The sequence below is a fragment of the Nesoenas mayeri genome (assembly GCF_963082525.1).
Source record: "Nesoenas mayeri genome assembly, chromosome: 3".
NCBI classification, from domain to species: Eukaryota; Metazoa; Chordata; class Aves; order Columbiformes; family Columbidae; genus Nesoenas; species Nesoenas mayeri.
In genome coordinates, this window is record NC_137544.1 from 66,545,260 (window position 1) to 66,560,448 (window position 15,189).

At 35.1% G+C, this 15,189-nt stretch overlaps 1 protein-coding gene across 1 annotated transcript in view; it reads left to right on the forward strand.

Annotated features, from left to right (window-relative positions):
* LOC308038659 (nesprin-1-like) overlaps window positions 1-15,189 on the forward strand; it is a gene marked incomplete at its 5' end in the record, with an annotated part of 67,573 nt that overhangs the window by 39,697 nt on the left and 12,687 nt on the right. The window contains 12 exons of the mRNA XM_080341436.1: window positions 759-986; window positions 1,507-1,605; window positions 3,121-3,308; window positions 3,419-3,542; window positions 4,603-4,769; window positions 6,165-6,318; window positions 6,606-7,234; window positions 7,919-8,098; window positions 9,546-9,741; window positions 11,301-11,459; window positions 12,213-12,395; window positions 14,031-14,132. Of these exons, the coding sequence (XP_080197562.1) occupies window positions 759-986; window positions 1,507-1,605; window positions 3,121-3,308; window positions 3,419-3,542; window positions 4,603-4,769; window positions 6,165-6,318; window positions 6,606-7,234; window positions 7,919-8,098; window positions 9,546-9,741; window positions 11,301-11,459; window positions 12,213-12,395; window positions 14,031-14,132 (2,409 nt within the window). The remainder of the gene's footprint in view (window positions 1-758; window positions 987-1,506; window positions 1,606-3,120; window positions 3,309-3,418; window positions 3,543-4,602; window positions 4,770-6,164; window positions 6,319-6,605; window positions 7,235-7,918; window positions 8,099-9,545; window positions 9,742-11,300; window positions 11,460-12,212; window positions 12,396-14,030; window positions 14,133-15,189) is intronic.

The window sequence follows — 15,189 nt, forward strand, 5'->3', positions numbered from 1 at the left end:
TGGAAGTTGCTGTCAGGCAGTTGATGAAATGTAAAGCCAGTGTGAGTTTGTCTTTTTGCATTTACTAATTGATAGAGGAGACAGCTGAAAAGTGCCAAAAGCCATTATCACCCTTGTCTTATGGCTTACTATTTATACTGTAATGTGGTTCTTTATTTAATCCTCTGTCTGAGGTCACACTCGCCTTATCTCATAATCTAATTTAACTTATTCTTTATTATACCATAGAATTTCTATTTAGACAATAAAAACAGTCTCTATTGGTTTTCAAATCACAGCATGTTTTAATTTGTAAGTGCTTGAAAACTTATTAAACACAAATAATAAACAGTTAGGGTTTAGCATCTTAACAATATTGTTTTCAGTTACACAGTTACTTTTTATTAGCTCGTATTTGAGTGTTTAAGAGAAATTTGTATTAATTTGCTGTGAAATAAGAGATGCTAAAATATGAACCATCTTGTCTGCTTATGAAAATATGCACCTCAGCAAATTCTAATTCCTCTTCATAGACACTGTTTTTAGGCCAGGCTGTTTTTCCAGTGCTAGTTTCAAGAAGAAAAAGGGAATTTACAGGGCATATGAAGACTTGCGTAACTAGTTATTTCAAGGTGTCAATAAATTCTCCTCTTATTTACTTTTTCAATTAAGAATATTAGTAGCTCTGGTAAAAGAATGATGGTAGCAAATATTATCATGATAACAAAAAAACATATGGTGTTTGGGTTTTTTTTTTTTACTACTACTTTATGTTTTAGGTTATTCATAAAGAAATAGATGGTAAAATAACTGGAATCTCAAGACTAGAAGAGGAAGCCGAGTCTCTTTCCCAGTTTGTTACCTCTGGAGAATGTGCACATATTAAAGCCAAACTGACTCAGGTCAAAAGGTATTGGGAGGAGCTAAGAGATCATGCACAGAGGCTGGAAGCAACAATTGCAGGGAATGCATCAGCACAGCAGAAATACGAGGAAAGTCTTAAACAGGTAGAACATGCAAAATCTAATGGACTGTTTGCAGCAATTTATAGAATTGTTCTTTATTTTTCTAAAATTGAATATAACATGCATATTATAATGGGATGGACTAGAATATATGAGTAGATTTTTAAGGTAATTGCAAGACCTCTAAACATAAATTCGTGCTTTGAACTAATTAAAAAGCAGGTTCAGGAAGACACTAAAATACACACATTCAGAAAATTATGCTGTCTTTTAGAAAATATAAGTAATTATTGCACTAATAAACCACATCCATACTTTTAATGCACACTTTAACTTCAATCTTGGATTGTTAGTAGGTCTTAAGGAAAATAATTTAAACGCTATTCTTGCTGCAGTTACAAGGAGCTGGGCACAGTTAGCATCTTTTAGCTTCAAAGGGCACTCAGCACTACAAAAATTTAGGATATAATATTAGCACTAAATATTGCAAAGATGTTATTTAAAGCATCATTTATGTATTTCCTACTGGTTTTAGACTCTCTGGTTTGCCTTTTCTTCATAGGTGCAGCAGACAGTGTCTGAATTTGAAGCTAAGCTGGTGGAGCCTCTCACATCATGCTCTTCATCATCAGCAACATATGCAGCCCTTCAGGATTGCATGGTGAGCATGTGGCCGGTGACTCTAAAGAAGGGAAAGCCTAAAAGTATGAGTTAATCTTTCAGGCTATTGTTTTTAATTTTATGCATCTAAACCATTACAAAAAATAGAAGATAAGAAACATGTCAGACATTTTTGTCTTGAAGATTTTAGTGAAACTTACATCTTGATATAGAGAACTATATGATTTAAAAAAAAAAAAAATCTTCTTAGATGTAGTTTTTTCTTGGACAATGCAGAGACTGGACAGAGTTTCAACTGACAAACTTTTATCTGTCATGCCAGAAATCTATGGGTGCCTGGGCATTTGATTCAGTCCATTACAAAAGAAAAATAAACAAACATTCATTGGTATTCACACTACAAGAAATCCCAAATCTCAGGGAATTTGGTGTAACATTTTTATCTGTGTCTAGAAGTCTGTGATGTGTTCTTCCCAGAATAATAATTATGTTCTTTTCTAAGAAAATATTGCAAATACTTTTAGTCATATTGTTCTTGCAGTCAAACATATATAATCTCTTCTGAACTTAGTGTTAACTACTTGCAAAGGCTGTATGCAAGGCAGACCTGCCCTGTCTGCTTCAAAAATGCTTGATTCTGATTGACAAAAAGCATTTTGCATATGGAAAATTTATTCAGACAGCACATGTCATTATTATTGTTATTGGCTTTTAAACATAAAACATGCTGGGTATGCTCTTGTAAACTCTTGCCCTGCTTGTGGGATCATGATGATTCAATGCCTAAAGGTGAAATTATTTTTTATTATTTAGTTTAAACATCAGCTTGTTGCTGTATAATACACATTTCCTCCTATATATTCATGACCGTAATTATAACCATTATTACTGTTGTTATTATTTCACATCTGTGAGCTGGAAATGTAATGGTCTTAAGTCTATTTAATTTTGTGCTTTTGTAACTCATTGTACTGTATTTCAATCATTTTGGTGTGAACGTTTCCCAGTTGTCTAGAAATGGCAGCACTGGTGAGTCTAGTTGACATCAGAGATCATTTTTATGAAAAAGACCTTTAGCTAATGCTGACACAAGTTCACAGTAACTGGTCATTACCTCTCCCATGTCATGACATGGGCTGCAAGTCTGCCAGTCCTCACGTATTGCAGTGAGCCTTTGTAATTTACTGTATATGTAAAAATTAGAGAAACTCTTAGCAGATGTTAGGGAATTTGGAGCTTTGTCCTTACATGATCATGCTGTGTCCATGCCCATTCAGAAGATTTGATGCTTATGTTTCTGTCTGTTTTTTCTTTAACACTGTGCTTAGGAAAGTCTTTCTCCACTACAGTCTACTTGATTGATATGCTCAGGATGTGTATCTAAGACAGATCTGAGCAAAATGTAAGCTCTGTAGTGATTTCATGATCTGTTGGATGTAGCACCACTTCAAACTCTGAATAAAAATACAGCTTTTTTTTTTTTTTCCCCATCATTGTTACCTTCTTGTACTGTTTTTTATGTATGTGACTTCTGTTTCTTTTTAATGTTTGTTAGGACCTCTATCATACTGTGGAAAAACTGAGCAACACTCTGGCCTCTCTCTCAGGCTGTGCCCGTAAGGTGGTCAACAAAGAAGAGGCTGCTCAGAAGGTTACAGCATTACAGCAGAAATATGAAAAGGTTCTAGGAAATGCTAAAGAGAAACAGACCTTATTAGAGACTCTTCTGGCTCAATGGCAGAAGTGAGTAGCCTCTCACATCTGTTACGACGAACACAGAGACCTTCCTGCGGTCAGTGTGTGAGGCCGAGGAGACGACTTGAATTGGTAACTCTAAGTTGTAATTTTCTTAGGCAGGAGAAGGAGCTGTCTATCTTCCTGACCTGGTTGGAGGGGTGTGAAGCTATGGCCAGACCTTCAGAGCAGTATGTTTCTGCTGACAGAGTTAAACTGGAAGGTGAACTGCAGTCACTGCAGGTACGTTTTAACTGAAAGGTTGTCGCCCTACATTTCCTGGTTTGTTTACTTTAAAGGATACACTTGCTCAGTTGTACTCTGACAGTCACTTGATTCTGGGCTTTGGAAATGTCCTGGGAAAGTGTTACATTATTACTGTGGTTGTTTGTCAAAGACAAGAAAATGACAGGAAGAATATTATTTGCAAATATAATATACTGACTCAAGAAAAATAAAACTCTGGTATTATCTGTCAAGGAAGGACATTGATCTGCTTGCCAGAGGATCCTTTCTGTAGAGAAATCCCTTTGTTAGACAATGCTATTTTTGCTTTTTTTTTTTTTTATGTGAGTAAAGTTGCTCAGATGACAAAATACTCAAAGATTTTGAATTCACAGAGAAAGTCTGGTTGCTGATTATTTTTTTTTTTAACACAAGACTTTTATCCTTTTCTAAAGTATGCTTTCCCTTGGAACTTCTGCCATTTGTTTTTAGATTCATATGAAGCAGTTGGCCAAATGTAGCATCTTTCCCACCCTCCGTGAAGTCAATGAATCCATAATTTCAGTTTTAAATATAACTGGAGAGAAGGAAAATAAATTTTTGGGGGTAGTGGTTTTCTGTTTGGGCCAATTTGCAACATTTACCTACAATTCTATTACTTCACACAAAATATGTCACAAACAATTCTTTACTTTAGCCACTGTCATCATACAGTAGAGCTGTGTGAAAAGGTCACGGTTGGTCCTAAAGGAGAAACAACAACAAAAACAAAACAATAAACAACCAAATAGAACACACACACACACACACACACATACACACACAAAACAACACCAAAAAAAAAAGACTTTAATGAACCCTTGCTGAATTAGAGTTGCAGATTTAGCTGTCTGAGAGGTGTTGAGTACCTGCGTGTCCTAATAGATCTCAGTTCCCTCTATGGATTTGATTATGCTCATTCACTTGTCTCAAAGTGATGTACTGGAAATCCATAGCTATTTTTTAAATTATTTTTGTTATTTTTCATAATATGATGCCATATTTAATCTAAAGACTGTACATTTCATTGTTCTGCCAGGATTTGCAAGAAGACATTGAGTCCCATGCATCAGTCTATACAAGACTATTACAATTGAGTGAGTCACTATTCCCAACAGCTTCCAAACAGTGTGTCAAAACAATAAAAGAAAAATTTGAAGAGCTGGATGAGAGGTGGAAAGCTTTACCACAAACTCTTGATGAAAGGTTTGTGTTTCAGAATGTTTTTTATGTGTTGAATGAGAGTAACCAATATCCAGATGAGGAATCTCAATCCTGAAACATAGTTTTTACAGTATTACGATTAGGAAGACAAAGGTTTAAGATTCATATTCGACCCTGAGTTCCAAGTAATGGGGTGTGGGGAATCCCAGAGATTTATCATGCTGTCTTTTTTTCATAGGAGAGTTCTGTTTGAAGGAATATGGGGCATGAAATGAAGATAATGTTGCATTTCTTCAGTTACAATTTTACAAGTAACTTCCTAAGTTACTTTCAAAATCTGCAATATTTCTGCATTTTTGCCACTTATATGCTTTATCTTGTGTACAGCCAGACTATTATCTCATTAAACCTGCATTGAAGTTTTCATTTGCCGTAGGTACTATAAATGCTTAATTGTTAGTCTGCTGGCTCATGTTAGGCTCGGGAACACTGCTCCCTTTTTTTTGGAAACTGTATGTTATCATATATTTAAATTTCAATTGTTTTCATGATGAACATAAATATTTTACTATTTGTGAAGGAGCTTAAATAATAGACCATGGTCAATGATGTAATCTTCTAGGTTGGGGGTGTCAAACTCATTTTCACCGGGGTTCACATCAGCCTCGTGATTGCATTCAAAGGGCCGAATGTAATTTTAGGACAGTATAAATGTAACTACTCAGTCCTAAAATTACATTGGGCCCTTCGAAAGCAACCGTGAGGCTGATGTGGTCTCTAGTGAAATGAGTTTGACATCTCTGTTCTAGGTGCTTTATCAATTTGATTGTTTTACAAGATTACCATTACATAGCATTTCATGTTGAAAATTATGTAGAGAATTGCCTAAGGGAAATAGGAAGGTAAATGACAAGGCACTTTTTAAGGCCAAGGTTTATAAGCTTAGTTCTGCCAGGTGCTTAGTACTGCTTTGGACATATTCCTCTTTTGAATTGTCTTCTGAGCAGACTTGAACCTCACTTCACTGGAAGCTGAGCATGCAGTCCTCACTCTTTGCCTAAAGTTATGAGACTCTCACCTTACGTGTTGTAGATGACAGGGCAAACAGAATTGCAATGTCCATCAAAATCATTATCTTTGCTGGGACTATTGTCATGAAGAAAAATTGAAGAACATACTTTGATTATTTGGGGCACTTCTAACAGTTGATATGAATAAAACAGTGCAAACGGTGGAAACCACTGCTTTCAAGTCTTATGTTATTCCCCAGCTAAGAAATCAACATGGCAGTCATCACGTTTGTAATGTAAATTAACATTTCCTTTTTTCCCTCCACCTGGCATTCATTTTAATGCTGTCCAGTCAGCTGTGGTTTTGATTATGGGAAGTGATTCATTTATATCAAGTGCTTTCATATTTACATCTGACATCCTATAGGATCAAGTTCCTTCAATCTCTTATTGCTGAGCACGGGCAGTTTGATGAGCTCCTGCTCAGTTTTTCAGACTGGATTAAGCAGTTTCTTGCTGAGCTACAAGCGACTTCAGAGATAAACACAGCTGATCAACAACTAGCTGCATCTCACAATAAGGTAAACTTTTGGATATAAATACTAAAGACAGAGAAATTGTACAGTGTATTCAGCTAAATATTCATCTAAAGCTAGCATGAGGTCATTTGTTTGAAAACCAAGACACTGTTGCAGTCACATACAGCATTCTGTTATTTGACCAGCGTGAAGCAAAATTTTAACACTAAACTGTTCTTACTGAAAATCCTTTGGTAGTGCTTGTTTTGCTTGTAAGTTTAGTACTAAAATGTTTTCTGAGCTTTTGATTGGAAGAAGAAACCCAGCCCTATTTCCTTTCTTTCCCATAGAAACACGCAATGGAAGTCGAAAGTAAGAAAGAGCAATTACGGAGTCTGAAGGAACATGTAAATAAATTGTGTTCTTTCAGCTGCCCAGAGGACCAGCAGACATTTCAGGGAAAGACTGAAGATTGCTTTCAGATCTTCCAGGAGGCCAGTCAAATAACTAGCCAAAGGCAAGAGGCTCTGGATCAGCTGCAGGTATTCCTGGAGCTCCATAGTTCTGCATCAGGAGTGCTGCACCAACTGAGGCAGACAGTGGAGAAAACAGGAAATATGGATAAAACTAAATCTGAATTACTGGAGAAGGAACTCAATGATGTTATTCAAGCCCTTAACAAGCTGGAATCTGTTGCTATCAGTTTGGATGGTTCACTTACTAAGGCCCAGTATCATCTAAAACATGGCATGTCTGAGCAGAGGACCTCCTGCAGAGCTGTGGTGGAGAATCTGTGCTTGGAACTGGATGCAGTTCAAAACCTACTGGGAACCAAACAGAGTGAAGCAGAAGCTCTTGGAGCCTTGAGAAGGTCTTTCATGGAACGCAAAGAACAGCTACTGAAAAGCATTGAAGATACTGAGGAAAAGGCTGACAAGGAGGGCCTGAAGGAGGCAACGCTACAAGCCCTCCAGCAAAGGTAAAACCAATATTAATGTTTGAGCTTGGGACTTCCTTATTTGCTCATAGTCTCTAGAGTTTTTCTTATGCATTGAAGTCATGTGTGAGTTTTCTGCCTGAGTACCTTATATCTTGCCAGGCATATAGGAGTCCATGTATCTACTTAATAAAATTTTGTGAGTGTGATGTTTCGATAGCGGGACAACATAAGCAGAACACTTAGAAAGTCTTGCTAATCTTTTATGTTGAATGAATAGTCAAGAAATTCTTTGTCTCAGAAAGTGAGTTTGTCCAAATGAATCCAAGCTCCAAACAGCTATTCGAAATCTCTCATAACACAACTATCTCTGTTACAGGACTGAAGACTGTACATATGTGTGGGAGGAATTGAAAACACTAAAATAAAATATTAATCTAAATATTTCAGTATGTTTCCAAGTCATTGTGTGTGATGAAGGTGTATGTATATCTATATAACTGTATAGCTGTATAAGTATCAGATAAATCACATTCTGAGCCCAGTTGTAACAGAAAAAAAATCCAAATAAGACTTTGCTTTCTGAAGATATTGTAGGAAATGCTAGGAAAAGGGAACTTTATGCACAGTAACTCTAAGAGCCACTGTTTCACTCTTCCTTTCTCCTCTTTTCTCTTGCATAAAAGTGAAGATATGTAAATTTGAAATCTGCTTTTTAACTTGCAGATTGAGGCTTTTTAACCAGTTAGATGAAGAACTGAATTCTCACCAGCATGAACTACAGTGGCTCATGGACAAAGCAAAACAAATAGCCCAAAAAGATATTACACTTGCTCCTGAGATCGACAAAGAGATAAATCGCTTAGAATCTCTGTGGGAGGATACCAAGAAAGTTATACATGAAAAGTAAGTAGATTTTAGACTTAAGGTGAGAAAGGAGAAAGTTATTTTAGTGAGAGAAAGAGACACAATTATTTACATTTAATACTTTCTTGTCATATTAATTCCAATAAAAAGGGGGGCTTATATGTTAAATACTGAGCAGAAGATAAAACATAGTATAAACCAGGATATTTGTACCAGTGGTGATTATAATATTAATAAAGCCACAGATAGGTTCTCAGGACAGTACCTATAAATATACTGAGCTTTTAGTTGTATGTTATTGTCTACTCTCCTGAAAGGTAAGAATTCTTCATTGAGATTTCACTGTCACTCCAACTAGCACATACTCTCCTAGCACGTGTTTTCTTCTCTATTGGATATGTGTTTTTCAGAACCCTATATTTAGTGCTTCTAAATCATTCCTAGATTTAAGTCTTTCTGCCTGCCCAAGGGACCAGGCTCATAACAATCACTAGTGTATAATCAGTGATATAAGACAGTTTTGTATATCAATGAAAGTTCATAAAGAATTAAAGAAAGTTTTCTTTTACTTTTTTCTTTCTCTTAGTTGCCTCTTCATTATCTTTAAAGAAAACTTCTTCAAATATTCTTTTTTAAGTTATCATGGTAAAATTAAGTGCTAGGTTTGGTACTACATCATCCTCAATGTACATAAATTTTGTCGAAGTGCAGAAGCAGACCAGTTCTAAGCCTGGCAAATACTTCAATGGGCGTATGCAATTTGCTGATCTCCATGTAACTGTTAGGTTTGTGTACTGGAATAACAATTTAAAAAACAATCAAAAGTTTGTTTGTTTGTTTGTTTGTTTGTTTGTTTCTCTTTGCTTTATATGCTGTATTGTTATTCTGTTTCTTGATTTATACCATACAGATATTTGTAAATATGCTGCCCCTTAACCAGAACTTTGTATTATTTCCCTCTTGAAAATATGCACAGCTACATGAATTGCATTTCAAGTGTTTTGGGTTTTTTTCCAGCTGAATTCAGCCTGGTTTTCTAGTGAATTTTTAAGAGATGTGTAAATCTGAACTAAGTGGAAGAAAGGGTTAGCTTTGTTTCAAAATGTCCACCATTGCTTTAGTCTTTATTTCTGCTTATTTATACCTCAAAAAATATTTCATGTGAAAGAAACAAGTTAAAAAAAGATGAGCTCTGAGTGCCAGCATCATTGTAGTGTGGTTTCCAGTTGGTAAGGTACTAAACCTAGGGAGAAGCTTGAATTCCAGCTTCAGTCTGTCTTTAGGTTGAGTCACTTGCTTCAATATCTTATATATATGTGATGGTAATTCATATCCTGTCTCTTCAGTGAGATGTTTTGTGATATATGGACCCATAGTGATTTGTAAAACCTAAATATTAATATTTCTTTGGCTGCCCAAAACATGTTTAGCAGTGCATCCTGATTTTCCCATAGTGAATCGCTACGTTATATTCTTTTTCCTTCAGAAACCTAACAGCAAATGGTGCTAACGCAGCCTTTCCCCTTTACAGAAAGGAGCAGTCCTGCATTCTCATTGATCTGATGAAGGAATATCAGAGCTTGAAGTCAACAGTAATGAAAGTCATAGACAGTGCTGGCAGTGCTTCTGTCATCAAATCCATTTGGAAGGATCATGAAGATGTCAGGCGAACTTTATCAAAGGTAATTACATATATTTTCATTTGAGGGATTTAAATGATCTTTGACTTAGATGGATTTTTCTGTTTGAAAGGTGCCCTTGAGTTGTGTGTAAAGTTACTTGAATTTACTGACAAATTTTGTCACACTGATATTCAGGGTTTAAATTGTACCGATTCTGATGAGAATATAGTCCTTTCAGCATTTTGATGAGATCCATTAATGTGTATTTGATTGTTGCTATTTATAATTTTAACATCTAGAAATGCAAAACATTGATTTGTATGGAAAGCATAAGTTATCTGTTCTTCATATAAAATACCTTGAGAATATATTTTTGTCATAGTATGAGAGAATATTTCCAGTCAACATACTTTAATGTTTTTCCATTTCGGGTAATTTTTTGAATGGATAAAAGTCAGTAAAACAAAATGAACTGCATGCATTTCTAATGTGTGCAATTCCTATATCTGTCTCTTTTCCTAAGACAGCTTATTCCATGGGGTACAATGTTGATACTGGCCATTGAGCAGAGATAAGGATTAATTGGATAATACTTCTGATATTCTTAATTCTGCTGTCCATCAGCCTGTCAGAATAAACAGTTTTGGGTTTAATTATTTTCATTCATGTGAAAGCCTATTGAGCCTATTGACCTCTTCATTAAAAATTCTTCAACTGTGTATAAACCTCATTCTAAACTATGGATATTTATGGCCTCTTTTTAATAGACATTTTAACTAGAACTGAAAGCCAGAACAGAGCTCACCATTCTAACAAAGAAATGTATGCAACTTCCATATGATTCCTCTCCTTAACATGAGCCTTGAGCTGCAGAAAATTCCTTGCTACAACAGTGGCCATATCTAGGCCTGAATGAGTTGGAGCACAATAAGTATTTTGCACAACTGCAGCCATAATAAGGTAGGCATGGCCACGTGGCCATGCTGCACCCAGATTAGTAGCTTATCTGCTGATCTGTAAGACTTGTTAAAGAAAATCTATGAGATATTTACTTTGACCCTTTCTCAGTATGTTGTCACCTATTCAGTAACAGTTGTAAAGATTTACCTATGTCTAGAATTGCAGACTTAGTAGACCTGAAGATTTTGTCTAATTCTTTTCTGAACACATTTGTACTTTTCCAGAGAATCTAGGAGTGATGGGGTTTACAATTCCAAATTTTGTTTGCAACACCCTCTCTTTACCCTGCTCTAATTCCAGAATTGATTTTGGATACTAGTTAGTCAATGATTGGTTATTCAATTTTAGACATGTAGAGTGTGAAGAATATAAAAAATAATAAAAATAAAAATGCCTTAAGTCCCAAAGATAGCTGATTACCAAATGGGGAAAATTCAGAATTTATTATTCCCACTCTTTTACTTTACTTAGAAGAACAATCACACTATTTCATTTTGCTTATGAGAAAACCATGTTAGTTGCTTTGTATTTTGTGGCATAGATAAATATTAGATGGTACACTGAATGAGAATGATCAAATGCATAACATATATCACATGGAGAACTGGATTTTCCTTTCTTCAAGGATGTGTTAAACAAGCAAATATTTGTGTTCACAGCATGAAGCTGCCAAGAATGACCTGAGTGATAAACAAAAAGACCTGGATACTTTCACCAATAAAGGAAAACATTTGTTAACAGAATTGAAAAGAGTGCATAACTGTGACTTCTCTGCGATAAAAGCAGATATGAACTGTACGGTGGACAAATGGCTGGATGTAAGAATCTGGTGTTTATACACTGAATACAGTTTTTAAGTTGTGCTAAGGTTACAGTGTTAGTATTTTCTTGGATCTTAGAGTGCAATTGTTTAGTAAAGTTTACTCTGAAGTATACCTCAAAAGGTTAATCAGCAGGATTTGGCATCCATTATATGCAAAAGATTGTGACATCCATTTGATAGATTTTAAAATGATGTCTTATAACAATGTATGAATGTTACTAGCATAAACTCAATGCACACTTCTGATTATAAATTTGGTTTGGTTTCTCACTTAATGTATGCCAGTATTACTTTATGGAAGTAAATTGGACTAAATAAATCAGGCAGTAAAGCGTATTAATCTGCACCATAAAATATGTCAATATGTTGAGAAAGAACCTTATAGTAGAAAAACAGAAAATAAATCCTAATATTTTATATTTATATTTATACAGCTTTATTAGCAAATTCATACCTTACTTAAGAAAGACAAATGTAGCTGGTTTTAAAGATAAAGTTTACTTGAATATAAAACTCCTTCCCAATAAAAAATATAAAAATTTTTAGAAACAGTCATGTATGATTTTTGTTCATTTTATGATGTGGGTAGCTAAACTGAAATTGGAATTCAGAACTTAGAATTAAATCTAAGAAGATTTTTCATCTATGCTTATTAATAATTTCTGATGCACTTGTCTTGCAACTGGCTACAAAATAAGGAATTCTAAAATTAATTAGTGAATGCTATTGATAATTCTCCTCCTAAAAGGTGTCTGAAAGGATTGATGACAACATCGACCGTCTGAGTGTGTGTGTGTCCCTATGGGATGACATTCTCAAATCTGGAGATGAAATGGATGGATGGTGCAATAAATGCATTTCTCAACTGAATGAAGGCATCAGCAATTTGAGTAACAGTCAGAGAATGGAGATTCTCCTGAAAGACTTACAGGTGCTTACCTATAAATCAGTGATTAAAATGTTCTGGACCAAAATCTCTAGTGATAGCAGGCACATAGATAAGGCTATGCTGTTACAGACTACCGTGTCCCCTGTTCAAGCAGTGGTACCACTAACGCAGTGGCTGTTGGCAGCATTCAAGTCCATTTTTGAAGCTGTTTGCTTCTGACAGAAACAAGAACAGCAGTTTCTAAAATCTCATCTAGGAAGGTAGTTTCTCCAGACAATAAAAAATATGTGCTAGACTGGAAGGCAAATTTTAATGTCACATTCTAACAATTTTGGTAGGATGATGTCTTTGTTTTCTGGATAGTGCTAAACTGTTTTAGAAATCTAGCCAGTGTTCAGGATGCGTGCTGCCTCTGTTGGCTCAAAATACATGGCAGATCAACCACAGGATGAGCCATATTCTACTTAATTTGAAATAAATTGTGTCCTTAAGAAGATGCACAGCGAACATATACAAGTAGTATGATAAAATATGAAATCATACAGGATCAGTATTTTGCTCAGGACAAGCTTTATCTAATGTTTTTCTGATTAGTATAGCAATCAGACCACCTAAACTCATCACTATTAAAACTGATTTGGAATAAGAGCATCCAGTGCCTAAATCACAGGTGTACCAGATCCACAGGAGGGCCAGAATAGCAGAAGACATGAGCACTGTGCATGCATTTGCAGTCACAGAAGGCATAGTCTATAATGCTTCTTTTGCACTTTCTTTTGCAAAGGCGAGAGGAAAGGTAGTTCACTGACAGAAGGGTCCTGCTGTTTCAGCAATCAGAAATAAATGAGCAGGGACAGAAATAATCAGTGGACCTTTTCTATGGTCCATTTCTTGATCAGTCACCTAATATTGTATCCTCCTTAGCACAGAATATCCCCTGAGGATTCTTCTGGGACCATCTGAACTTGACCATGCAGGGCAGATGTTTAGTGCAGCAATTTTATCTTGAAATCCACTGTCCAGTCATTTAATTGGAGTGATTTGTTTGAAGTTTTTAGAAAAGAAAGTCTGGGTAGTAGGATATATACACCGATTACTTTCCCAGTACTTCAGAACTACAATTATACATATTATGATATTATCTTTGCCATATTTTTAATAAGTATTACATTTCTTTATAACTTGGATCTATATGACCACAGTAAATACAAGGTCCAGATAGTCAGTGTATATGTAGCAGCATTTTTTAATTCCCTTTTGACATTAAAATTTATTTCTGTGTCTAATTTTTATCCAAGAGTTCAGTTCCTTGTAACAAAAACCAGAGAGCACATGGATTATACTCTGCATACCATTAAGTGGAGCCTAACAACCACAGTAGATTTTTCCAGTTGAGTAAACAATGACATTCCCTTATTTATTTAGCTGGTTCTAAGAAACTAAAGCTGTTAGTGAACTTTAAATGCTAAAAATGTGTGTGGTTATTTTAATGGAGGGGGGAAAATCTCTGAACTGAGTCTAATAAAGGAAAGGAGATGAGAGGTTTTTAGAGAAGAAAACAAATAGAACAGTGTTTTCCCTCTAGTTGCTAAACTTTGCAATTGATGGAGCATCTTTCAGGGGGTCTAGAATCTTCTTGTATTTTGGTATGAAACTTTGACCACATCTCTTTTACAGTCTGAAGTCAAGGATAAAGAACTGAAGTTGGAGGAGCTTAGTTCTAAAATTTCAGATCTCAAAGAACTGACTCATAGTCAAGAGCCTCCTGCAGATCTCCAGGTAAAATAAAGATATTGGTAATCACAGACTGTGCTCAAATGACTAAGAAGCTCCTGAAATTTCTGGTTCTCCTGTACTGTCCTTTTCTTTCAAGGTGACAGCTACAGCATTATTTATATGTATCATAACTTTTTTTCATATTTCTTCAGTTAACTTTGGTAATTTCTGAAAAAAAAACATGCCATAAAGTAAATGGACATTAGAGTTGTAAAAGTATTTTTTACTAAAGCCAAATAGAGTGAATAGTTTATAAGATAACTGATCAGATACGAGACAGATTATGTTCTTTACACTGCACAACGTTAAACCACACACAGTTTGCCTCCTTGAAAGAACTATAATGCAGTAAAATACGTTAATTTTCTTTATCAAACCAAAAGTATTCTTTAGTGGACTGGAATTAGTGCCCTGAAGCAACTGTTACAAGAGAGGGGTAAAACAGAAATACTGAATATGTGCTTCTTGAATATTTATTACTGGCCAGGTTCTTATTTTTCATGTTATAGGGCAAATGCAAAACCAAACTATAACTATTTTGGATGTTTGATTTGAATGGAAATTGGTATGTGAAATAATTCACTTTCAATGTCAGAAGTTTTAAAAGATAAGATGGTTTCTGTGATTTCCACAGGAAGTGAAATATCTCAGTACATATTTATTCCAAATGCATTTATCAAATTTTAATGGAACTTAATATAACTGTCAAGCCTTGTCTGCATTTTGCCATGATTGTAAATATAAACTTAAATTACGAATCAGATGTGGGTCAAGAAGGCTATAGTATAAAGATGTACAGCTTACGTAGAAATGCTTGTATATTCTCCCAAATTGTTTCCTTTACATTAGAGGTTCAGAAAAATCAGGTGTAATCGTTAAGTTTCTTAATAAATATCTGTCCACTTATAGAGTGAAACTTAGGGGAAATTGTTTTGCAGAGTATCACTGTTAACTAACACATACCTATTTTCAACTACTAAATGTAACAAATACAACAAAAGATTTAAGTCATACCTACAATAAAATAATTGTAGTTGAGATATAAATGCAAATTTGAAAA